Source organism: Tauraco erythrolophus, chromosome Z (assembly GCF_009769465.1).
Source record: "Tauraco erythrolophus isolate bTauEry1 chromosome Z, bTauEry1.pri, whole genome shotgun sequence".
Taxonomy (NCBI): Eukaryota; Metazoa; Chordata; class Aves; order Musophagiformes; family Musophagidae; genus Tauraco; species Tauraco erythrolophus.
Genome location: NC_141496.1, coordinates 75,489,641 through 75,517,550, shown reverse-complemented (window position 1 = coordinate 75,517,550; position 27,910 = coordinate 75,489,641). Strand labels below are relative to the sequence as shown.

The 27,910-nt window shown below is 34.5% G+C and overlaps 1 protein-coding gene across 2 annotated transcripts in view; it reads right to left on the bottom strand.

Annotated features, from left to right (window-relative positions):
• The window catches only part of CNTNAP4 (contactin associated protein family member 4), a 251,849-nt gene that overhangs the window by 38,834 nt on the left and 185,105 nt on the right, over positions 1–27,910 (bottom strand). Inside the window, exons 9-14 of one of the 2 annotated variants that reach the window (XM_086630066.1) lie at positions 25,852–26,001; positions 19,588–19,759; positions 14,179–14,285; positions 11,426–11,545; positions 7,458–7,655; positions 2,443–2,599 (exon numbers count right to left, since the gene is read on the bottom strand). In XM_086630066.1, coding sequence (XP_086486192.1) covers positions 2,443–2,599; positions 7,458–7,655; positions 11,426–11,545; positions 14,179–14,285; positions 19,588–19,759; positions 25,852–26,001 — 904 coding nt within the window. Of the gene's footprint in view, positions 1–2,442; positions 2,600–7,457; positions 7,656–11,425; positions 11,546–14,178; positions 14,286–19,587; positions 19,784–25,851; positions 26,002–27,910 lie in introns of both variants that reach the window. The other variant, XM_086630065.1, reaches the window with a different exon arrangement.

The window sequence follows — 27,910 nt, the reverse complement described above, 5'->3', positions numbered from 1 at the left end:
TTCAATCAATTTATTTAAATCTTCCCTTTAATGGGCAAAGCAAATAGCTCAGAGACGACAGAACAAACTCAGAGACAGGAGGCAATCTGGAACACACACTGCTTGGAGATTAAACGTGAGACACACACCTCAGCAAGCAAGCCACATTTCTCTGGGAACGTGGCTGGGCTTAGTAACTCCCTCTCTCAGTACACCATGCACAGGAAATGAGACAACAGGAAGAGATTTCTTCCTTATGCTGGAAGAAATTAATGATTTTTTTTTTTCTCTCCTTCCCCTTCCCTTTACTAACGTCAGCAGCCTTCCCCTGTAATACAATTTCTGTTTATCTGTCTTGAAGCACAGTGGACATAAATGTACAATGATGCTGCAAATAAAGGGAAACTGAATAGAAGCTAGCTTACCACTTCTGCAGAGAGGCTGTGCATTTTTGTAGTTCTCTAGGAACAGGTTTTTTAAAAATACTTTTTTATTTAAGACTTTCAGATGCTTAAAGATTTTGATTAGTCAAATAAGCAGGTTTAGAGCTAAATCTATGTACAATCTATGAAATAAGATAGATTTAATTATGAAAATACAATATCAAACCCATATTTTCAAAACAGCACTGTCTAATACTGGTTTTCTCTGCCCAGGAAACATCTCAAACAAGCACAGCTTCTACCTGCTTTTTCAGCCTTATGAACAGGATTAGGTCAACTGATTCAGTCCAGTAATCACTAGGGAACCCAATGTAACATTAAGCACAATTACCAAAATAAGTGTAAACTTGGCCTCTATAACACTGGAGTTACCGGGATAAACCTCCTCTTAACAAGAAAATTAAAATGTCAAAATACATACAGAAATATAAAACAAAGGTCATTACAGTTTCAATGTAATACCCTCATCAACATATGCAATTTCCTCAGAGTGGTTCTAGTGAAGACAAGCATGTCAGCCTCTATCTACTTTATTTGCAAGTATGCTACCATTATGAATTAATCTATGTATAAGAGCATGGATTAAATGAATGACAATATTGGGCAAGAATGTATTACATATACTAGCAACTATTCAAAATCCTGTCTCAAAATGCATTCATCTTTTAACACTTATTTTGCTATTTGGAATAAAAAATTGTAATTTTGTACAGCACAGTAATAGGGAAATTCCTAGTGTTCTGCGTATTTGTTTTCTCTCTTTATTGGAATGACCACAGCAGATATCATTTTGTGAGTTTTACTGCAGATACAAATTATTTTCCTACAGAAACTTTTGAAGCTTGTGAAGAATTGTTCTTTGACTAACCCTTTGTTGTATTTTCATTTTTGTATCTGCTGAGTTCTGTGCTCATGATGAGAGAATAAACATTTTCCAACCAAATTCACTAGTTGTTTCTTTAAAGGAAGGGTAGATATCTACCCTGAGGGGAAAATAATGTAATGCTTCATTTTGTACACATGAAGATGTTCCTAAATACCTTCCTTTCGTTTTTCTATTTTCAAAAAACAGATATTGAGATTTATTAACATGTATATATTAAACTACTCATTGAATCAGATTTTTTATAAATACTTTTATTTAAAAAAATAAAATATTCATTTAATAAATATTTTAAATTTAATTTATTTTAAATATTTTAATTTTAATTTTAATTTATTTAATATTTAACTTAAATTAAAATAAATATTTATTTTTATAAATACTTTTTTTATATATACTTTACATATGTAAAAGCAGGAAAATTTTCATTTGAAAAGTCCCTGCCTGCTTTACAAAGTCCTACACTGCACAGGAGCTATCCTTGAGAAAGTTGTATCCGATCGTCTTCAGTGAAAAGTCAGGCTCAGATTTGGCGTTGTAACAGGAACTCATCTGTTACGTTACTTGTTTGAATGGGGTCATAAATAACATCAGAGTATTTGAAGTACAAATTGAAGATCTACAGCTTAGAAATCCTTCGATTCCCTTAGAACAGGATTCTATATGAATGTTTCACTTCGTTGATAGCAAAGGTGTCCAATTTTAACTACCTAAGTTGTGGAAGACAAAAATAAGAAGTCTAAACTTAAAAGTGTAGTGAAAAATTATGCTAAAAATTAACCGAGTGTTTTCCAGAACATTTTATTTTAACTTTTATTACTTTCAATATTCTAAAACTAACTGAAGTTGTACTAAAGACCAGAGCTAATGTCCTAATACATACCATGTAATATACTAAAAAAATAGTAAGTATGTACATAAAAATAAACCTTCCCTGGAATTCAGAGTGAAGAATTAACAAAAATACTTAATGTGCATAGTTAGAATTTTTTGAGAAGAAGTGTTCTATATCAAATAAGCAGGTGACACTATGGTAATTTAAATTTACAACAGCCTCTAAATGTGATCAGGCCTGTATATTTTCTTTATTTACTTTCTAGGAAAAATTATTGTGAATAAGCAACAATAAAAAGTCACCATTCATCTCTGTCCGCATCACAGTTGCAGTAATGCTGGGAATCAATGCAGCTCCCCTCTAATCCACAAGCACATCTTTGTACAGCAGGCAAGGAACCTCCCCAGTAAGTTTGTGTTTCATTGGTTCTTCCAATCCACCAGCTCAGTGGCATCCCATCTAAAAAGTAGGTTAGAGAAAATCAATGTCCAGTCTTGTCTCCTGCCTCTCCCAGTTTTTCTCATCCAAATAAGTCTCCAAAAGGTTATTCAGAGAAAAATCACACCTCAAATCTAAAAACTTTAAACAATAATTGGAAAAAAAAAATGACTACCTTTACCTGATAAGTAATTATTCATTTTAATGTTTCATTATCAGTTATTAAATGATTGTCACAGTTTTTTGCTTGCATTAGTGGAAAAGGGAACTCATAGTCTCTAGCTCAGCCAGCCATGATATTAGAATCATTTATCTTAAGCAGTCCATTTATATAATTCGTTTTAAAACGGTCTATGAAAAAGGAGATACCATCATCCTAAAAATCAAGGTAGTTTATATTCCCAAGTAAAGATCAATTTCAGATCATGGAACTATCAGCAATAGAATGAGAAGAGTTAGAGAAAAGCTATGCAGGAATGGTCTCATCCCCCTACCAAGAGTACTACAGAGTACTACTACCCATATCTGTGACAAACATTAAGCAGCTGAGTAATGGCATTAATCAGAAATGCTCAAAGACAGCTACTAGGTTACAGGCAGCAGATTCAGAACTTATATACTCAGAGACAGCAGAAATCATGTTAATGGTGCTCCCATAAGCAAGTTGATGTGTCTGGTGAGCAGCCGTGAGGCTTCCCAGGACTATTTCATCTCTCTGTGGTGCATCCAGTCAGCATTGTTTGAAGCAAAATGATAAACCTGGAAGTTTCTTTAATGTTACAGTACTGCAGATTAAGCTTAAAGATGCTGCCAAGCAAGCACAGCAACAAAAATATATACAGAACAGTTAATAGCTAGAAGATATGAAGCATAAAGATAAACCATCTGAAATGAGAAGGAAGAAGGGTGACAGATGCAATGCGTGAAAGAGAAGGCATGAGAAGAAATCAAGTGCTGTTAAATTATAGAGTTTCTTATAGATGCATTTTTTTTGCTGTTGTTGGAGCTCCAAGTTTTCAGCAGCAGGCCCCCACGAAGAAGCTGGAATTTATCCTAGCCTCAACTTTGCTTACAACTGCCACTGCTTATTAAACCTCACTGTTAGATAAGACCTCTGTTATGCTGACAATTTCTCAGATTGTAAACATATTGACTGCATTCATTACCACACAACTGTCAGCCCAGCAGGCCAAAAAACAGTGCGAGCAGTTTCTGGAAAAGTCAAACTTGCATAATGGCATCAATGTCCAATATCAGTGTTTGTGTTTGCAAGCCCTCACAGGAGGAAGAAAACCTAGAGAGACAGTTTATAAATAATTTATCAGACAACACTTTAAAAAGCTTCCAGTAACTAAAACTGTGAAAAGTAGAACATTTCTGCTGTTTCAACAGCATGCCTTAGCTTTGTATTATAGTCATGAATTAATATTCCCAGTCTTTCACTGGGGACATTGGGGTATGTTTAAAAGCTGGGCTCAGTAATTTGTTCATACAGCAGGGTGAGGAGAGAGTATTTACTGAAATGCTGCAAGCTCATGCTGATTAGCCCAGATCGTTATCCCCGCTTTGGCAGAAAATATTGCCTAAGCAAAACAAAGCTATTAATTAAAATGGCTAGAGATTTCTTCATAATGATCACATAAATGTATTAACAGGTGACTTCTTTAATGACATTATTTGCAAATGTTATCCAGGCTGATTGAATAGAATGTATTCTTAAAATACAGTCAGTTAAGAATTACTATGAGGACTGCATGTTCCAAAAAATATTTTGTGTGACTATCATCAAATTTTGTACTTGTTAGACGCAGCTAGTGAAGATTATATATCGCAGAAGTGGGAGGGATTAAATTGTGAAGGTAATTTGATAATGTACTTATTTGCATTTCAAATTCTGATATTTCGTTATGCTTGTAATAAATGAAAAATAACCAATTTATTTTGGTAAAATGTTATTTAAATTTTGTTTCTATGTTGGGTATGCTTCAGTTATTAACTATGTGTGATTGATGGCTTTTTGTTTGTTTTGTAATACTGACTATAAAATCATTTAAAGAAACATGCTTAAAAATCAGCAAGTAAATACATAGAAGTAATCTTAAACAGGAAAACTTGATGAAGACTATCTTCAGATGCTCAACAGATGAAATAATTACTAAGTCACTAAGTCCAAAATTTCAAATTAGATCACTTTACATTCCAAAACTTCTCTCAAGTTTTTAAAGCATTTATATTCCAAACACAATTCCTTTTTAAGTCTCTGAGCTCTTCTAAATAGGCTAGGCATCCAGTAAAAAATAACTATAATTCACACTTAAAATGGTAACATCCTTACAGAAGTTTCTAATGAAACTTCTAAAGTTTGTATTACTAGGTCACACTGAGACTAAAAGTTAGAATGCATACCTGCTGGACCAAGTTGGAAATTATATGTTTCACATAAAAATAGGTGAGAAATATATTTCCAAAGCTCTCAAAAACCTAGAACTAGATTCTTTTGGTAACAGTTCTAAATTTGAAATTATCACTCTTCAGAGAAAACAAGTAGTACGTTCTGTCTTCTCTCCAGAACAATCAATGGAAAATATATCTTGAAGCAAAAAGACATGAAAACAAGAGGATTCCTAATTTTTTTTTTGTTTTCTTCCCCCAGCACTCTGATATCTAGGAGATAAAAGAAAGAAGTATTTCATGGGGTGACATGACCTTAAAATTTTCAAAAGATACTAGTGTTCTCCCTTTCCATGATATCAGCAAGTTCTAAGTTTATGTCTGTAGAAAGGAAAAACATGATAAATTGGCGGATATTTTCAAAACTTACTCTCACAACCTAAGAGACAAAAGCTCAGGGTTTACATTATGTTGTGTTCAAAACTTGAAAATATTTACTAGGCTAAAAATATTTTAGCATATATTCACAATATACTGACTGTTATCAGTGTAGATGCATCCTAGTTTTAAGTAGGGCTCATCTAGGCATTGCCAGTTTTGTTTAACAGTAGATAGGTTGACTGCTTCTAATACTGATCTCTAAATATTAGTGCTCCTAATACTAACCTCTAAAAAGGGCAAATCTAAACCCTGGAATGTAAAAATCTAAATTTTATTTTAAGGAAGTGATTTAATTAAGAATGCTAGAAAAAATAAGGCAAAATTAATGCATTCTCCACTAATACAGTTACAAAAATGTGGCTCTGTCTGCTTTCAAACAGAGAGGGAAACATAAACCTTAACTCTCTTTAATACGTGTTGTTATTTCATCTCCATACCACAAAACTCAGTGTTGCCTTTTTTAAGCAGTCTCACTGCAGAAGCCAAGACTGACCATCACTAGATACCAGCTTTCTCTTACCTCAGAGCTCCCTGTTTCAGAACAGTCTAAAGCCCATTCTTAAGAGGAAAGGAAAGTTGCATTTGGTACAATCTATGGTAGTGTTTAAGCAAAGAATGATTTTAGAAAATCTGTAGAACTAGCAAATAACTATCCCATGCTGATTTACTCCTAGCATTCAAAACTCAAAATTTTAGATGGCTTAATTGACTGATTGCACTCTTTTATCTTTCTAGAAAAACCTGCATTTGTGTACAATCTCATTGGATCATAACAAAAATAAAAAGTAGAAAGTCCTGTTTGCCTGGGCCTTTCCCTCTCATTTTTGCTTACTTAATTTTTTTCATAGTTTCCAGCTTGATCACTCTGCTGCAACTGGTGAGTTGAGAAGGTGGGGTTTGTTGCTTTTTGGTTTTGACTTAGTCTATGCAACAGTTAATAGCCAAATGATATGAAATACCTAGAGAGTACAATCTTGAAGCCCTCTGCTTTCAGTAAAACAGGCCTTTGAACATCTAACCACAACTTTATTTTGAAGTCCATAGGTAAAAAGGAGGCTCAGTCGGCCATCTTAAGCAGTAGGTTCATCTTTTATGCTGCAGAGATGTTTTCAAGCAGATATTCTGCCAAGAGCAGATTCTAGTCTAAGAAGTCCGGTGATGTCCATGGCATAATAGAGGAGAAAGGATATGTAAGGAAAGAGTTTAGAGACAGAACCAGGGACTGTTGCACTCAGAGGCCTGCTCTCTGCTTGTAAGGAAAGAATGCCAAGAAATCAATTTGAGCAGTTTCAGAGTTTTTGGTGGACAAGTCAAACAATTTCACTTAGTTTTTGAAAAGACAGCAAAAAATTACATTTTTACTTCTACAGTATTTGGAGTACTTAGAATGGATTTCCATGGTAATGTTTATTAACAAAAACTCTGTGTCAGCAAGAATTAAGATTTAAGTAGATTACATAATTTCATTTTTCTTTAAGTATGTCAGAGGTTCTCCATTCATTTTTCTCTTAAAATAATTATACTTTCATCAATAATCCACACTGTAACTATTGCTTTTTTCTATGAATGATTATATTGGACAATGGAAATTTAATGTTATTAATGCTTTTTCTCAAGCAATCACAATATGCACATTAAGTGTTTAAAAACATTCAGCAATAAATTTCTGCTGTATCTATGTACTAATTTGTGTTCTTTCAAGGAGGTATTTCCTCAGTAATTCCTTAATTAAAATTTAAAAATTCCTGGAAGATATACCGACAGCAGCTCTGTCGATAATAATCTCTGTTAATTTAAAAATCTTCTGAGAGAAATTAACTTTGAGAGCACTTAATTCTATGAATGAAGATCATTATAAACTGACTTTAGTGTTTTTCTGGTTCAAATACTTCTTGGCAACTTACTTACAATCTGAGTACTCCATATCTGATGTAGTTCAAACTCTGTAGTAGCAAAATGCCACAACCTTGATAGAAATAAATACCTTTAGTAGCCAGCAAAATAAAATGCACTATTCAACATAATAAGATTTGTCTGCTTTACTTACCTGGCTTATCTAAAAGCCTTGACTTTTTGCAGTGGTAAGCAAACTCTTGTTCACAGTGTTCTGCATGGTTAATTGTAGCCTGAAGCTGGTCTAAGCTGGCAGAGTATTTGAAAAACACATTGTGGGGATTCTCTCGATTAGCACTTTTGACTCTGGTTAGGTTGGTGTTGTTATGCTGTATAATTGTCCATGTGGTATCTTTCAAAACACATGTGAAAAATAAAAAAAGAATGAGAAACAGTTGCATAATTTGGTAATAGAAATAGAGCGTATGCTGAAATCAACCAAACTTTAAGGTGACTTCTTTGATCTTAAAAAGTGCTTTTGGGCATATGAAATAGAGATACAGATCACTAAGCAAAAATGAAAACAATTAATCATTGTTTCTATTTGCAAGTAGATTATCATACTGTGACTGTAACAAGTATTCAGTTTGTTATGATTGTTGAATAAGGAAACACTAAGTGACAACACTCAATTAATTGTCTCTGAAATAAGATACAGTTTACTTGGTAAATTACAATGAAAGAATAGAAAGAAATGATACTTACTAATGTTACTTTTTCCAGGCTTAAATAGTTTATAAAATAACACTAAATTTTATCTTAGATTCTAGCTACATTACATGTATCTCTACAGTTTGAATAAATTTATTCTGTGTCAGAAAACGGCCTACAGCCTTTATCCATTATATAAAGACGCAAAAGTTAGTTGCTAATATTGCATTTACTGCAAAACTCAAATTACATTCTAGCCATCTGAAATCAAGTAGTAGTCATTATCTGAAGTACTATTCAAAACCTGCATTTAGTCAAAGGTGAAGAATCACAGCTTCCAAAATTCAATAGAAAGTTGCTTCCAAACACCCAATGTCATATTAATTTATGACAACTCCATAGTATGCCCACTTGACTTGGTACTGTAACATGATGAAGTTCAGAACTGAGAGCTGCATTTCTCTAAAAAGCACATACTGTTCTAAAGTTGACTTTTAGCTCAGGTACTGCTTGATAAGGCAGCTACCTACCTCATTGCATTGTGTAGACAGGCCTCACGATTCATGTAAACTGGGGACACATAAAATATTGCCAGAATATTCCAGAAACAATTGAACTGTGTCTGCAAGATTTTTTTTCCATGAATCACTAGTAAATATTCAGTACTCCAAACATTATTTCTAGAGAAATACGTTCCCAAGCAATGCTCTTGTGATAAAAGAGCAGAAAAGACTTACCTATAAATACACATATAATTCAAATGGTTGAATAATAAACAATATATTGCATGTTTATAAAAGATGTGCGCTTAGATGTGCAGTCTGCTGTGAAACAGACTTCCTCCAACTTGGAGCCATGTTGCTCACACTAAGCAGCAAAGCAGTTCAATAGCTTTCTGGTTATATTGATGCTTCACAAATACTCTTTGATTAAAAGTCTTCTTTTAATTTCTACACCAATTTTAACAATTGTCCTGTACACTGAGACACAGGAAGGATGAAACTGGCTGACGCCATAGCACAGGAATGCATTGATCACTCTGGCCTATAATTTGCATACAAGGAAATATAACATCAGACACTCTCTTTGGGAGTACAGAAACTACTCCCTCCGTGTTCTTCAAAACATAATTTGCCTTAAATATTGGTGGCTGATAAAGGCTCATGTGATTCTGAGTTTTGTACTTTTGCCAAGCCCCCTCACCTATAAATAGAGAAGCACTGAGTTTACTCTCAACATCCTCTTGCAATGCCCAAGACAATCTGACCTCTATGACTAAAATCCACTTCAAGGTTGGGGTGAACAGGTCCAGTTAAAGCTGGTCTGGGCCAGTCAAGTCAAGCTTAGATTCATGTTCACCATATACATGTATATTAATGGCCAATGCAATTTGAGTAGATGTGAGAAATATTTTTTTTTTTTTCAACTTGTAGTATTAATGATAATATTTTTGATATTTTAATAGTAGTATTTATAACTATTTAACAGAGTTGTATTTTATTTCATTGGCTTCCTGAAGGCCATGCATGGCTGACATAATGAGATATTCATAGAGAGGAAAGAACTCATGGTCACTTAAAGAACAGCTATTCATCAGAAATTCTAAAGAAAATGTCAAGGTGAGATGCCTATCACTGTATTAAAAAGAGTCTGTTTATGTGACTTTTTCATTATTGTTTACCAGGTTTTGGTCAAATTTAAAATTTTATTAAGCACATGCTCATGATGTTAAAAAGCAGATGGCTGGAAATATAGTGAACTTTATTTTTGTACATACACATTCACACAGACACAAATATATCTAAAGGCTAAGCTGAACATAAAAATTAAGACAAACAGGTCAGTTATCAGACTCATTGTCGCACTAGCAAATTTACAAAGAAAAAGAAAAGCAAGTCACTGAAAAGTTTGGTCATCTTAATTGGCAGTGTGGACTGTAGGCTTTTTGTTCTGAAAAACCATGAAAAGGCACCTTCTTCCCAGCTGCCTGAAAATAGAGGCCCATGAATGTCAAAGACAAGACAGTGCTGTAAGAAACACGGTCATCTGTCATTCCTACCTCTGGCGGGAAAAGGAAATACCAGTCATGAGGAAACTGGGAACAAAACAAATATAGAAGATTCATTCTGTCAGGCTGCATCTTGAGAGGAAGAACTGATCAATGAGGTTTGCTTAATGTGGTGAATAAGGAGTGACTGAGGAAAACAGTAACAGCTGTTCATGGATACACAAGAATAAATCAGACACCACAGTGTACCTTGGAGGGTTATACACACTTAAAAAAATTGTCGTTTTTCTGCCATGATTCTTTGGTCTCTTTTAGCCTTACAGGATATTAAGATATTTCTTTCTAAGGGCCTGTGCCAATCTGAGGTGTGCCCACCATGAGCTAGCACAGTTCGCTGTAGAAGTCAAAGTCAGAAGCTGATATGGTGACACTAGTTAAATTGCACAGACTGAGAGAAATGACGAGAATTCTGTTTTTTCAACATCTATAATAAGTATTCTATAGATCACTGTGAAAATCAACTAATGCCACTGGCAGACAGAGTCCTGTCAGTTTCTCAAGAAATAGACATGATCATAAATTCAATACCTAATCCAAATTAAACTATAGCTTATTAATGTAAAATTTTAACAGATAAAACTATGTAAAAATATTTTTGTCACATAAAATCTTTTCAGAATTTTGACTTGAAAGCAATTCAAATAAACAAGAGGCTAAGTAAAAAAAAAAGGAAGCAACCACAAATAAACCAACAACAAATTTCAAAAAGCCATTTAAATGTAAGCTTCATTGAAAGGACATACACCAAGAGCTATACATAGAAAACATTAACTGTTTTCTTAAAAAGTAGACTGACAGCAAACTCTGATATCTAAAACTTCTAGTGATGTAAACAGTCAGATTCAAAGAAGTGGGTGTAGAAGAGGAGATAGGGTGCCTGAAAGTGAGTCTGAGAGAGTCCCACTGGTTGTATTTGCATTTACCAAAAGACTTACTTGCAGTTTGAAAAATGAGGCTTAATGTCTATATTCCTCATAACAAAGACCAGTTCTGAATTACAATTTTTCAGAAGGCTACTGGGAAAAATCAGTAATTTTCTCACAAAACACAACTTATTTCTCATTTCCTTAAATGTCCTCAAGAGACTCTAACTTCAATGAAAACAAAGCTGCTCCCCAAAAATGAACTAGTATGACATTGTCTCCATATGGAACACATGCCCCATTTTTGCAAATCACAACAGGAACACAGTGTTAACTTCACAGCCTGAATCCTGTTATTATTCTAATTTCTCTGTCTAATTCTTTGCCCAGTAGTCTGAGCTAAGGAGTCACCTTCATTTTACTGTGCATATATACATTAAACTCTTAAGCTACAGAGACTTCTTCATTGATAACTCATGTTTCAATACAATCTGCATGCATACGGACCCATTGGTGAGTTAAGGAAGTTGGTCACCTCACCTGTCATGTTACAGTATACAAGAAACGGTCCCAAGGGGCCACTTCCATCTGAATCAATATTGTAAAAGCCTGAAGTGTTCCCTCTGTGCTTATAGGCTTCACATGATTGCTCATAGATGGCTGCAAAAGAACACATTCTATCACAAATATAATTGCATAATTTTACATTTTATTCGGGGAATTTAAAAAGAAAATGTGTGGAGCCTGTCAATGGGGAAAAGAAGTTGTGTGTGTTCACTACTAAGGAATACGGAAAAAATCGCATCATCAAAACCATACTTTCACTTGAATTTGTAAAGCACATTTGGTTTTATTTATTGAGACAATCACAAGGGGCATTTTCAAGCATTTTCTTGCATATTTCAAGCTGGAAACTTCAGTAAGGAAATCATGTAATGCAGGTGAGTTAATGGTTCCAAAAACCGGCGAGTAATATGAATGCCAAGGGTATTACTTAACTCCTGATAATCGGATTTTGAGGAAAAAAATAATAACTACCTCTACCAAATCATATTGTTGTTGTTGTTGCTATTACATCCAACAGAAGGTAGGCAATGCTTCTAGATGTGCTGATTGTCTCCTAGTATTTTTTGGCTTTCACATTTTTTATTTTCTTCTCTTTTTAAATACAAGGGTAAATGACTTGTCAGAGACTGCATGAAAGAACTAAATAAGTAAAGACAAAATGACAGCTTCTCAATCTCATGTCACGTATACTTTATATCAGTCAAGGCCTAAAGAGAAGTCTGTGATGACCTCTGTATGATCAAAAATCCGGGAAAAAGGACTTATGCATCCATTTCTGTCCTTAAATATACAGGAGTCACTGATGATAATGCCAAATCTAGATCATGTTAGCCTAACTTCTCCTTTAACCATTAAATTGCTATTAAGCAGTCATACTATTCTGGTCTTTCTTTTCAAAACTAGACTGTGTGCTCTGTCAGTTGATATCAAAACTTCAAAACACTCTGCCAAAAAGGAAAATCTGTTAGATTTAGGAAAAAAAAAAAAAAAATGTTATGCAATTAAAACCAGAACTCCATAATAATTATACACTGTCTAGAAGATTTTGCTTTATATAAATAGGGTTTGTTAATTTTTATTTTTTTTTTTTTTAAAGCTGTAAAGTACTAGTACAATAATCCAAAAGAGATGCTGTTTTTCAAATGATGTTAGTTTTTGGAAGAGTGTGATCTCTGTATTATTTGCCTGATGGTTAGAGACATTATATGGCAAAGCCTATCAAAAAGATAATTCATTCAGATTGCTTACTCTATTAAATATTCAGAATGCACAGTTTATGTAATTTTCAAATGGAATTTTATGGCTCCTTACAGTAAGTAGTCTTATTTAAATTTAAACATGACAGCAGAGATTCAATTATTCATTAATTGTTTCATGGTAGTTTGTATACAAATATTTTGAGATTAGTGACTTGTTTCTAGGTTTATAGCTAAAAGAAAGGTTTTTGTGAGAACTGAAGGAACCTTTTGTTCTTTTGGCCAAAAATTATCCTAGGTTTTTGATTTGTAATTATTATTAATATCACTAAAACCAAGTACTAAAAGTCTTCTATTTTATATCCATGGATACAGCATTTTATGAATCATAAATAAACACCCTGGGAGGCTTTGATATGTATTTTTGACAATGAGTGAGAATTCAATAACTCATCACATTATTACATTTCTCATGGAGTCCTAATCGTTAGGAAACCATGGCCTCCATCTGTCCTCATAGACATCATTAGTTGATTGGACATATGATTTTTCAAATTATAATGAATCAAGTCACCTTCATCTTCACTTTGGGTTTGTCATAGTTTTATGTTATACACTGTGGTATTCAAAAACATCTGTACTATTGGCATTCTTTGTTACACAGTTTTCGTAAAATCGTTATTTATGACACTGTGTTCTTTACAATTAAAGCATTACAGGAAAAGTTATCACTGTTGTTGACTCTCTACAAGTGAGCTTTAATAGGCAGTCTTCTAAAATCTGTGATTTCTCAAAAAATCCCATGTATGTAGATAGAGGTGCTTTTCACATAATCTGCCAACAAGGATTGTACAGATTTTATAGGGACAATTTACAAGGACAGAATTATTTATCTGGTCATTAAGGTAGTCTTGTAATTTTTTTAAGTTATCTGTAAAGCTTCATAGGGATTTCTAGTTATTAGAAGCATATAATGAAGGACAGAATAATGATTTATTCCGCTTCACAGAACATATTTAAAGCAGTACGATTGTGGAGCATCTCCTGTGAAATTAATTAAGTTATTTTCAGCTAGATTTTCTTTTAATTTCTCTTAATCTACTCCCTGATTCAGCAAACTACACAAACACGTGTTTAGGGCTTAGCATGTGATGATCTTTGCACATGAATGAAATCTCATTGTCTCAGAAAAAATATTACTAACAGTTGCGATGAACAAAGATTAATTAACCACATTTCTAAATTGTTTGTTGGTTCGGAAAGTGGAATTATATGGATGGAAGAGGATATTACTGCCCATCTCATGTCAATTACGGAAAATGTGAAACAGAAACAGAGAAACACTAGAACTTTTAATGAGTTTTTGTTGTGACATATTTTGAATTCACAAGCCCTTTACTTGAACCAACTTCCAAAAATTCACATGACTGAAAAATATTCTAATATGAATGATCAATACAAATATATATTTTTGTGGTAAAAAAAAAAAATCAGAAATAAAAGCATAGTCAAAAAACATCTCAGACTTACGATAGTGGCATGTAGCTCCCTTGTAACCAGTGTCAGCACAGTTGCAATAAAAGCTGTTCCAGGACTGTGAACATTCACCACCATGTTCACAATAATTAGGCAAACACCTAAATGAAAAACAAAGTACATTTTCATTGTCTTTTCAGTTCTTTTACATGTTGCTTGTGTTTATCAGTGAATGTAAAATCATGAAAAAGAAGTATAACATAAAGTAAGTCTTCAAGCTCATTGCGGAAGGCCTCAGTATGATTACTAGAAAATGAAGAGAATTTCCCTTCATCTTCTCCATTTTTCCAATTGCCCATAATAAATATATTAAATATGCAATAAGCCTGTGAGAACGAAAATAAAGTGTAAGATGCGTAATTTTTACTTATTATCATTCAACTATCTTCAATTTTATATAGATTGATAAATCAATGAATTATTTACATGCTGATAATTCACTGGCAAGTGAAAGGTAGGTGAAGTACGTAAAGTGATATAGGCCATCTATCTTCAAGGAAATTAATGACACTTTTGCCAGTGAAAGATCTGATCTGGTATCTTTTAGCTCATCCACAGAATGAGACAAGTCTGTGGATGGTATGTGTCTGAATGAGCTCTGGTTTGAAACACAAAACCGAACTTTAGCCATTTGAAGAAATTGTATAAATGTGCATAGCAATAATTTTTAGGATAAATGCTTAATTTTGCATGCTATCGATATGACTAGTCATCAGTTATTATAAACATACATCTCCTCTAACATAACTGCTGTTTCAGTCATAGTTTTTCTTCTATTATTCCTTGTTGATAAAGACATAATCATCCTTAAATTGCAAGTGATTTACATAGTCTTTGCTTGTATTGGGTCCCTGTCCATATTAATTAATCTTCCTAATTGCGTTCACAAGATAAAAAGCTTAGATGAAATTAATGACACTTGAACCAACTTTAATAGAAGTCAAAAAAATTTGAAGTATAATTCAAATCTTTTAGCATTAAATTTTACATCTTCCCTCTGTTTCAGAATTTATAATAGAAAGTAGCCACTAGCTACATCAAAGTGAAGCTAGAATTACTTTATATGCTACAACCCTAACCACAGCAAGATCTAGAACAGTGCTTTCTCTGAGGAAACTAGTCTTCTAACAAAAATATTTCTAATATTAGAAGCAGTATTTCTGATACTTCATCTGTAAAAGGTAATTTTTTAATTCATCACTGTCTACTTGAATTAGAAAAAAACCCAGCTGATTAAGCATTTAACCTCATATTACTTGACAGTACGCTTTTAAGTGTATGGCATCTGAAAATGGTCTATGATTTAAAACTAAGGCAGTAAGCTAATAATAATCATAAGCTAATGTTGAAAGGAGAGTACTGATCAAGAACATAAGTATACTTCTGATGAAAGAAAAAACAGGAACTTCATATGTCAATTATCCGTTAAATATTTTTTGTGTGTGGGCATTGTCTCCTTATCATGATTCCAAACTATGTCTAAAAGATATTTTGAAAATAATAACTAGTTGCTGCTATTTTTATTATTTCTCTTTCTTCATCTTCAGTTCAAAAAAATTTTTAACATATAAAACTATTTATTCTGTTTTTTTGTACAAGATACTTCTGACAGGACATCAAAGGTAATAACTCCTAGTAGGCAATCATATGCTTCTGTGTAGGGCTTGATGTAATTATGACAGATTCATCTGGTACTCTCTCCTCAGAGACTGAATGTGCTAACTTTGTAAGGCATTTGGAATGACACTGTGTCTTTTAAAGTTATTTTGTCAATGGTTTATTTATAATTAGTAGTTATTAAACCAATATATATTGATAAAGGACCTGAGAGAAAAAATATTAAGGAGAAATATATGAGGACAATTATTTGTATGCCTAAGAGGTGTATGAGTAATGGAAAAATATAAAGATATTATACAATGAAAAGGCTGAATGATGGATTATGGGAAGAGCAATGACTGGAAGGAATCATAATAATTTAAGCATAGGAGGAGGAATTGGAAGTTAATGGAACTAAGAAAATAGAAAATAGGAAAATGGTAGGGGATTTTTTTTTGTTTAAAGAAGAAAATATTAATAAATTACACTCCGATGAAGAAATGAACAATTAACCAAGCATCTCTCAATGAGGATTATAAATCTGATAAAAAATACTCTACATATGTTAAATAAGTATATATATATGAGATATAAAATTGACTCAGTAGAATTGTTTTCAATTTATTTGCTATTACATATAAATTCAGATCACTATGAACACAGTAATTTTTGTTTGTGTTCATGCACTTTAAATGTGTAAAACTACTACATTTGCTCGGTCATTGCTTCTACTACAAAAGCCATCTGTAACTCCAGAATTTGAGTCATGTTTCACTATTTGGAATTGGAGATGCAAAGACTGTCATAAAGACTAAAAGACAAAGAAGTGATTTGTTTGCCCTCAACTGTAGGGGTGATATCTACATGTGGGAGCACAGTGCCAAAAAATGGTCATTACTTTAGCTTAGAGCAACCAAAGACATGTAGAAATCACCGTAGGAAGAAAATATTTTCTCTCAAATGATACGGTGCATAAGATGATGCAAGCTACCTATTAGAAATTATTTAATACATGTAAGCAATTTTAATGTTGACAAAGAAGAATGTGTCTTTCCAACTGGGATTTATGATGAGATGTAGAATTAGTTTGATAAAGAGAAACATGAAGTTTGCTCCAGATGATGAGCTGCAGATATCAAATGGAATGAAACTGTGGGAGGAAATTGGAAAGAAACAGTCCCTGAAGCAAGCTAACATAAGACTAGGAAGGCTTTTTAAAAACAGTCTATTTTGAAATAAAATATAATGAATGTAATGAAATTGATGAATATGAGTGAACTAAATTTCTATTTTGATAAGTTAGGAAGGCTTATGGTAAGCATGCTGAGCGCTGAAAACTAAACCTGGCGGAGTCAGTGTAAGAAAGGTGCAGTTGTCAAGCTATAAGAAGACACAAATTAACATTAACAAATTTTAGAGAAAACAAAACCAACTAAACAAAACCTTCTCTAAAGACTTTCCCCTCCCACTACCCCCTTTGCTATCATTGATTATGGGAAATCACAGATAATTTTTATGAATTATGACAGTAACATAAACTTCAAAAAAGAGTTAATACAATATCAGAAAGTAATAAAAACATTTTTAAAAAGACTGGCTGGGAATTTTAAGTGGCTTACATAACTCCATACTAAAAAAAAAAACCAGATGGCAGTGGTATTGACATAAAATAAGGATGGTAACTATCTTTGTATGCTATAAAAATTCAGCAAGATAAACCTATGAGGGAGGGTATATACATACAAATCTAACTCTTTTAATGAAGCTCTTAAAAGCAACAAAAAAGCAATCAAAAGGGTATAGCGCAGTTCTGAATAAACTAAACTCATACTGCATAAGAGACAAATGTATGACATTTGGAATAATGTAACTAATGCTGGATTTCTATATACTCAGTCACAGAGTGACTTTATATATATTTACACACACAAACCTCTTTTTAAAAATTCACATGTACACATTTATATGCCATGGTCATTCAAAAGCTGAAAGGAAATGGAATCACTACACGTAAAAATGTACCATCTTCCTTTAAAATTATGGGTAAAACATTTCTGCATTCACGAGAGATGAGATGATTCCTAAAACACAGCTCTGAGATGAGCATTTTAATAGGTCCCCATTTACACCGTACATTGAAAAATTCATATTAAATCAGAGACAGTAATTGGCATCAATTATATCATGAACTAATTTGGTGATGTTTTCAACTCATAAGCTTGCTTAGACTTCCTTTCATGTTTTTGACTAAAGAATATGCAGATCTCTATATTGCATTCTTTTGACCAGATTCCGTTCTTGATTCTGTCTCTTTATGACAGCCAGAAAAAGTAAGCAGTGTAGTGGGAGTGGAGTAAGTTCAAATCCAGTGCGGAAAACCAGCAGTGATACAGTGCTTTAGAAGCTGGAAGGAAGTGTCATGAGATCTATCAGAGGAGAGGAAGAAGACAGTGAAAGAAATTGGAAAAGTGAGAAAATAAGTCCAGACGAGTAGAGTGAGAAAAAGCTAAAAAGAAACATAAATGTATGCTGCATCTCAAATACAAATACCTAACATGTTACTTGGTAAAGTTTTCTGAGGCCAAATTCTGTCTGATCATATGTTTATCACACCTACTGCCTACAGCAAAGACAAGACTCAGTGAGAGATATATTAGCACAAAAAAATTATATATATGCAACTCTATATGTTCTTAAAATGTGATCAATGTAGAAAGATGAGTGAGAACATGCATTATAAACTAAGTGAAATAATCAATGTTGTGGGCAGAATTTCAGCCTTCTTTTGGAGGCTTCTCTCCACAAACTTTTATAAACAATTAGGTAGAGAACTAGTATTGTTTTTATCTTTGATCTACAAGGCATTGTGATTTTCTTCGAAATAATAACCTGGATAGACATACATTGTGTTGTCTCTGTAAATGAAAAGCAGGTCACAGAAATATGTCTGTGTGAATCTGAAATTGGCTGTGGTCTTGAAGCAGGTTTCTGCTTGCACTGGTTTTCCCAATGACAGTTTCTGCTGCCTGTTTTTTCATTTCAGTACAGCTTTTCAGATTAGTCCAAAGCAACCATTTCAGGATGAAATTTGCACAGACTTAGCACAGATGCCTATGACTCTGTTCTCCTAAGTCTACAGCAGAAAACTTCTCCTCCCATTGCCCATTCCTGTGTCTGCTCGCTGTCTTCTCAGCAGCCTCTGCTGTCCTGTCAACACCCCTTTTGGCTCATCCTCTGCCCTCTCCACACTGAACTCCAGGAATGTCTTTCTGTCAAGCATTTCAATCTGTTTCAGGGAAGGTATATAGTCTTTCCTCTCTCAGAGGGAGCCACTTAAACTAGTCACTCTCTTTTAGATAGATGCTAATACCACCTATTGCAAGTTATGAGATTAGTTTTGACCATAGCCTAAAAAAGATTGCTCACTCCCTGTGATGAATACTATCTACAGTGTTTCTGGATGGGAAGAATATAGGAAACATCAATAACTTGTAAAGAACATAGCATTTCAAAGGGTGAATGGGACTACATGTCACAGGAGGGGGTTTGTGTCTACAGCTCTACTTGAAAAGACAGTAAGATATTTAAAATGTGTTGGAAACATCAAATAATTTTAACCTCAGTTACTCTAATTTTATTTGCAGTTCATGAAAATCTAATTGCTATGCTATGTATGCTGCATTTATTCTACACTTTTGAATTCTAACAAAAACTGCAGCATGACATTTTGTAAGCATTCTGTTCTTTGTTATCAAGTCAGTATTGGAAACAAAACATTCAAATAAATAAATATTATTTTCTTACCTGTCTATAATGCCACATAAATCTATCTGAAGGTCACTGAAATTGCCGAAAATATTTTGCTGAACTGAGATCATATCCACAGCTTTGTTACCAATGGAAATGAGTCGCATGCATCCTTGAAAGCCACCAAATGAGGTATTACATTCAGAAATGTTTCCATCACTAGGACAGCCTGAAAGAAGCATAAAACTTGGAGCTGAAAAAAATATTTTATTAAAAAAATAATATAGTACAAAACTAGATTGAACTTTGATAATCTCCAGGTATTGTAAACTTTGTGAGTGAAAGACTTAGCCAGAAGCTCTTCTGAATAGGCATGGTGGTGCAACTATGAAGAAATGCTACTGTGCTGTCTTAGTGTTTTTAAAGCATGTGCAAAAATATCACTAAAAATTTGGGTAAAGGATAACCCAATCAGCATTTCTAAAGCAATGAATGGAATCAAGATGTGAACATATTGACTGACTGACCTTAGTCACAAAATGTTAAGTTACGATACCAGGTGTAAATGATTTGGATATGTTTTAAGTCACAACTGAAGTCAAATAAGACAAAAAATAATTACTAAATACAGTGATTTTCATTTATCAAGCTGTTCAGAAGATTCTGGAAAGTACTATTTCTTGATGCACGTCATCAATAACTCAACTAGGAGAGATACTCTGTTGGACCTGCTACTCACAGACAAGGAATAAATGGTTGAAAATGTGGAAGTCAAGGACAGTCTTGGTTACGGCAAACATGAGGCTGTGGAGTTTATGATCCACAGAGAAAGGAGCGAGAAAAAAAGCAGAATTACAACCCTGGACTTCAGAAGAGCCGATGTTGGTCTGTTCAGGAAGTCTTTTGAGCATTTGATTGGAAATTGCCTTGGAGGGCAAAAAGGCTGGATATTTTTCGACAAAAATCTCTTTGGAGCATAGCGACAATCCATAGAGATATCATAATAGTTAAGGAAGTGAGGCAGAAGATCTCCCATGGAGATCCTGAGTGTGTGCAAACACAAAAAGAAAGTACACAACAGGTGGAAGCAGGGACATGTAGTTTGGAGGAGAATACAAAGACATTACCTGCAAATCGAGGAATGCAGTTAGGAAATTCAGACCTCCGGTGGAGCTAAAACTATCTAAGAAGGTGAAGTGCAACAGAAAGGTTTCTATAGGTATAACAGTAGCAAAAGGAAAGCTAAGGAGATTATAGGTTCACTACTCCATGGGAAAGGGACCTAGTGATAAGGGTCTTGGGAAGAATCAATTTGCACAAGGCCTTTTTTATTCAGTCTTCACTGGTCGAACATCCTTACGCTTCCCATGTCCTAGCAGAGAATGAAGAAGGGAAGTAGTACCCAAAATAAAGAAGTAAAGAGTCCAAGGGGCACCTGAGGATGCTGCAGGAGCTGGTCAATGACATTGCAATACATTCTCTGGAGGTGTTCAAGACCAGGTTGGACGGAGCCTTGAGTAGCCTGGACTAGTTGAGAGGCATCCCTGCCCATGACAGGGAGGTTGGTTTAGATGACCTCTGAGGTCCTTTCCAGCCTATGTCATTCTATGATTCTATGATTGCAACAGGTGCCGTTGTCGTTATGAAGCCATTATCATTTTAATCTTCAAAAGATTTTGGCAATTTGGTGAGTTTCTTGGCTGGAAAAGACAGATGTTACACTCATCTTCAAGAAAGGCAAGAAGGAGAACACAGGAAACTAGAGGCCAGTCAGCCTTGCTGCAGTCCCTGGCAAGTTCATGGAGCAAATTCTCTTAGAAACCATTTCTAAACATGTGAAGGACAAAAAGGTAACTTGGTAAAATGGGCTTCAAGGCTAAATCATGCCTGACCAAGAACTTTGTTTTCTTTGATGAAGTGATGGGCACTGTGGACAAAGGGAGAGCAGTAAGCATTGCATACCTTGACTTTAGCAAAGCCCCTAACAGTTTTCTATAGTCTCCCTATCACCATATTGACGCGATATGGGTGGGATAAGAGGACAATTTATAATGCAAAGTCCCTCTGATGGTCAATGAACAGAGGGTCCTTCAAAGAGCAGTACTGAGAGCTGTAGTGTTTAATGTCTTTACGGTCTGATGACAGGACAATGCACTTTTAGCAAGCCTGTGATGGATACCGAATTGGGGGCAGAGGCCAGATTTTGGAGGGCAGGGCTGCAAGTCATAGGGACCTGGCCAGGCTGAAGAAATAAGCTGACAGGAATGCCATCAAGTTCAGTAAGAACAAGTTCAAAATCTTTAATTCAAAGTCTTTAATCTGAGATGGAACAAGTTTATGCAACTATTCAAGGCAGAGGTTAACTGCCTAGATCCATAGAAAAAGGCCTGTGGTTCTGGCGACCAACAGGCAGCCCATGAGGCAGCAACTTGCCCTTGCAGGACAGAAAGCCAGTGGCATGCTGGGCTGTGTTATCAAGAGCACAGCCAGCAGATCTGGGGAAGTGGTCCTTCCCTCTGTGTGTCACTTGTGAGTGCTCGCGCCAAGTGCTGTAGTTTTGAACTCCCCAGTGCAGGAAAAACTGACATCCTGGAATGAGTCCAGCAGAGGCCTCCCAAGACGGTCAGGGAGCTGAATGCACAGGGTGTATGAAGAGAGGCTGAGAGAATTGACCTGTTCAGTCTTAAGAAGAGAAGATAAAGCTATCTGATAAGACTATATGAAGAAGATTGAGTCAGACTTTTCCCGGAAGTGCAGAGTCCTGAGACAAGAGGCAAAGGAAAAAAGTAAAAACCAGCAAATTCTGATGACACATTAGTAGCAAGAGTTTTTACCATGAGGGTGGTCAATATGAGAACAGTTTGCCCACAGGACTTACGTGATTTCTATCCTTGGAGATATTTTAGGTTTGAGTGGTCACAGCCCTGTACATCCTGATCTAATCAAACTTGTTTAGAACAGAAAGTTGGATTAGACAATGCCTGGACATCCTATCCAACTGATCAATAACATTCTGTAGGTATCTAATATTGTGTTTTGTTTGTTGTGTTACTGATCCTGAAATGCCTTGTTCATTGATTGCCAATTAATTAAACATTGTGAAAAAAACCACAAACAATAAATTGCTTTGGTTCTGATTTGATTTAAACCATGTCCATTGAGTAGTTTTTACCAGAGGCAGCTGAACACTGCACGACAAAATATGCCTAAACCTTTTTGTTTTGGTTTTGGTTTTGTTTTCTTTGGCTTTCTTCCAAAAGGTAATATTCAGCATAGGGCCACAAAGATGATTAAGGGAGTGGAGTATCTCCCTTATGAGGAAAGGCTGAGGGAGCTGGGTCTCTTTAGCTTGGAGGAGACTGAGGAGGAACCTCATTAATGCTTATAAATATGCAAAGGGTGATGGGCATGAGGATGGAGCCAGGCTCTTCTCAGTGGCATCCAATGATAGGACAAGGGGAAATGGATATAAGCTGGAACATAGGAGGTTCCACTTAAACATGAGGAAGAACTTCTTCCCAGTAAGGGTAACAGAACACTGGAACAGGCTGCCCAGAGAGGTTGTGGAGTCTTCTTCTCTGGAGATGTTCAAAACCTGCCTGGACGCGTTCTTGTGTGATCTGATCTAGATGGTCCTGCTCAGGCAGGGGGATTAGACTAGATGATTCTTTGAGGTTGCTTCCAATCCCTAACATTCTGTGATTCTGTGATTCTGTGATTGCTTCTGGAATGATGCACAAGGGCCATTCTTTAATCTTGGTCAAACAATACTGATTCTGGTTCACAGTATTCAAAGACCTTGTTTCATGATGTTGGGAAGCGGTGACTTTTAGACACTTCTCTATTCTACAGAGCTAATGGGAACTTTCTGAAGTCCTTTAGAGACAGTCCAGAGGTTTACTATACAGGAAAGCAAAATGGCAGTGGAAACTAGTAAATCTATTCGAATGCATGTGCAACAACATAAATAATACAGATATGTTTTTAAGAAATATACAATAGAAAATTAACTAAAATTGAAAGGAAATGAGTAAATAAATTCTCAGTTATTTTTCGTTCTAGTGAGGAACAAAACTGTTCAAAATTGTTATTACCTTTCTAGAGGAAAATATTTATTATCTACTTGGTATATTGCTTTAAGAACAACAAATCTGTGGACTTGCAAAAGTCGAAATAGGAGCACAGTAATTTTTCAGTACCACATACAGTTACACAAATCAATTACAGATATAACCAAATTCTTTACAGCATTCTACAATAAAATAGTAAAATGAATTCCATCACTTCTGGTGAAAAATCTGACATTCGTTTGAGAACAAGATACTTCAGTGGAGTTTATGTTAAAAAAAAAAAAAAAGAAAGCCAGAGAAGGCAGAAAAAGTTTCATCTTTTACACTTGGCTACTCTACAAAATAATATCTCAGATGTTTTTCATGGTGTTTGTTGTTCAAAAGTTGTCTTCCAGTTCTGTTAGAGAAAAAGTACCGTTATTAACATTAATGAAATTGGGATTCCTTATAATTGTTGGCAGGATATTAAAGATAGGAAAAAATTCTTTAATAATGAAATTTACTCTATGTGTTTATTGTAATATTACATAATTTCTTTTTGCCCTTGTAGTTGCAATGAACTATTATTCCAAGAACTGAGAGAGGTAGTATATCCTTGATGATAGTATGACTATAAATTGTGCTGACATAACGCTAAATTATTTTTGTGTTTATCATACATTTTCCCAGTTAAGTATACACATTTCTTACACACATTGTATTCATTAAAGCAAGTAAACTAACCACCATGTCCCCAGGACACTTCTCCTGGAAGGCTGATATTCATGTTTTAACAAACAGCATGTAGAAATACGGTAAATATTCATATATCTTAGTAAGACAGTCAAAACGCATTATCTGCATTTTGGCAGTGGTATATGACATAAAATTTTAATAAACAATTTTCTAAACTCTGAAACCTTATACTAGTTTTCCTCAAGGTTCTACGACATGTACGAGCTGCTGATTTAAGATATAAAGCTGAAATCAGAGAAGCTGAGGGAGGGATATGCAGTTAGTACTTTCAATGTTCTTGGGATTAATTTGCACCTTCCACCCCCAAAAAGATAAATAGAAATGTCCTACTGTAAAATCTAATTGAACATGCTGCTTTTTGCAGCTGCCCACACTGCTCCTGATCTGTTCACCTGTGCCATCAACCCTGCAGTGATGCAAATCACCTAATTAGAGATGTGGGAACCTGAAGCATCATTGAAAGGGAAAAAAAAAAGAAAAAAAAAAGAAAAAAAAGAAAAAAAAAGAAAAACTTCTGTGGCTATTTAAGGCCGGTATTCAATATCTTGCTCTGATTATCAGCCAAGTCAAAGGGTATTTTCAGTAGAGAAAGCTAAATGCCGGATGTGAAAAGTCACATGAATGCTAACGTAGTAGTTCCTATATTTACTGTCTGCTTGTGAGCATAAAATTTATTTACAACTTATTGTTTCAAAGGAACTGATCTGTGGACAGTGACTTGGTCTATACTTATATAGGGTTTTGTATGCGTTTTTCAATTTTCTCAAAAATGTGAGAATAGTTAATAAATAGTTCGGTCATTAATCCCTAAGTCAATAGGAGATGAAGCATTAGGCTAGTGTCCAATAATGCATTCAGGTGCTGTTCAACATTGCTATTATGTAGTCCATTCCCAACTGATTCAGGTTCATAACAGTGTTCTTAACTCTATCAATAACAGCATATGTACTTAAAGACAAAATCACCTGGTGACAGATAATTGTTGATGTTCCTAAGGAAATTAACATATCTAAGAGTAGTTTTTAGGCACAAGTTGTATTCTCCAAACATAGAAAAGTTATGTCACTGTGTTTAAATAAAAAAAATAAATGAATTAAGAGTGTGTATCATGTAAAGAGGATATTTGCACAAGTAAGTTAGCATTAACTTAAGGTGAAAACTTGAAATCATCCTAGTGGACGATTCTCACAAAAAATTGATTGAGCAACACAGTAAGTGTGCAACAAAGAGACATTTGTGTGTCTGTCTGATTGTCAGGCAGATCATATACAATTATCAGAGCATAATACTAGAAAATGATATTCTAAAAAGTGACCAAGGATTTAGAATGGTGATTTATTCTATCCAACTTCATAAAATTTTGAGAAAACACAAACTTGAAAACATTATGGCAGTGCCTGAAAAATAGATCCTTTGAGAGAGATCAAAACTAGGCAAAAAAAAAAAAAAGCTTGTAGCAAGCCAATTGATGTTTAAATGTGGGATATTGCCACCATTAATAAACAACATATTTCACCTCCAAAGTAGAAAATATCTCCTGAATAAATCTGCAGAGGTATAGAGGCATGAGCAGACGAGGTCATGTCATTGTCCACTGTTACACTGATACGATTCCTTTTGGCAAAGAAGGATACAGAATGCCACTGGCCATTATTTAATCCAGCACCTGGAAAGAAAATAAAAAGCAAAATGAAGTATAAACAGCCATTATTTGTTATACTGCCTGAATGCTACAGGCTTAAAAGGAGAGACCGGTAGAGCAATCTTGTCCATGTAAAAACTCGAAGTGATAGTGAAAGGAAAAAAAAGTTAATAAAGAATAAAAATGTCTTTTGTGAAGACAGAACCTTTGTCTATTCCTTTGCTTCACATCTGATAAAGAAAAAATAAGAGTCCTTCAGTGACTAAGCCTTACTGTTGTAATATTCCTAATTATCAGCCATACATACGTTTAACGTAGTGACTATCTAAAGTATCCTCTCAATCTGAGGAGGTTATCATTACGATATCATTCTGATGGCTAATACAGCATTTTGTACATAATACAAATTTTTACTGCACTGTTACAAAGGATTTCTTAATCTTTTAAAATCACAGGTAATCATTCTATTGCAACCTAGTAAAATAGCAAAATCCTGCAGATGCTGAAAGCTTCAGCAACCATCATGTCAATGTTACAAGATTATTTTTCTTTCAGTTCTCTCTTTTATTGGAAAAATGTGGGAAAATTTTGTGAAAGCTTAGCCTCTAACACCAATTTACATTACTTCTGGCTGTGTAGGTGTAAGTTGCCACAGAGCAATAAAGACCTGATTGTGGAAAGCACTTCCATATATATATATGTACTTAAATAAATTTTATATAGGGCAATATGTAAGCACATCATTGTCTTTAAGAAATGTTTTAAGTCATTCATGTTCTTGAGTGTTCAGAACAGAGAAACTGGTTTTGGTGAAGAACAAGCAATACAACCTTTGAATTATCTAGTCTTTTCTGGACAGCAGAGTGCCTATGATTTGTGATCTGTAATTTCCCTCTCAAAATTTCATGTATTTATATACTCCTCCCTACAATGTGTTGTATATTCTAGAGAAATGATCTACCAGTTAACCGAATTTCATTCAAACAGAATGAAAAGAAATGAAAACAGAAAGATGGGAAAGTTCAAATAGCTAAATTACATCGTAACTTGGATCCATATACTGTTAACTACCACAATCAAAGCACGAGATCAGCATACAATCAAGAGATAAATCTTAGAATCACATTATAAATTCAAATAAATTATCATCTACAAAATATCTCTACTATATTGAACGTAAATTAGTCCTATACACCTTTTCTATTATATATTTCCTTACTTCAACCACTATATTTATTGGGGAACACATAACAAGTAAACTTATCATTCAGTAATACTACCATTTTGCTTGATCCCCAGCCTTGGTGGAATTATACAAAAGCTATGGCTAACAGGTCTTCTTACGTCTATGTTGCACTTTCAGGAACAATTCAACTTTCTAATGTAATGGCAGAAAGCACAGGGCCATGGTCACAAGTTTTCTGATACCATTCTAGCCATTATTTACTTTGATTGCAATCTTCTGCGAGAAGTGGCATTTGAGTTTACCAATAGGAGCAGTACACTTACAGTCAGAGTAGATAATCAGTGTTAAAGCTATCACTAATTTGCTGAGTAAACTTGTGTAGAACTCCATATCATTGTATTTATAGAGATGGATTTTTTACTAAAATAAAAATTGGAAACCTTACTCCACACAATATAAAGTATTATTAACGCTATTGTATCTGGCTATCAAAAAGTCACCTGTAGTGGGGTAATCTTTTAGTAACTAGGATTTACATAGCCCTACAGGCAAATGTGGAGGGTGTGACTAGAGTTTCTCTATATTATCAAGATGTTCAACTGATGAAGAAGTTTCTTAGTACTGCTAGGAGTTAATACGACTTAACAGCAACCTTCAGCCTGGTGTATTTTATGTTAGGACTGGCATACTATTGAGCTGAAGATCAAGAAAATGCCTTAAAGCCTAGTCATTTTGGCTCTAGCCATA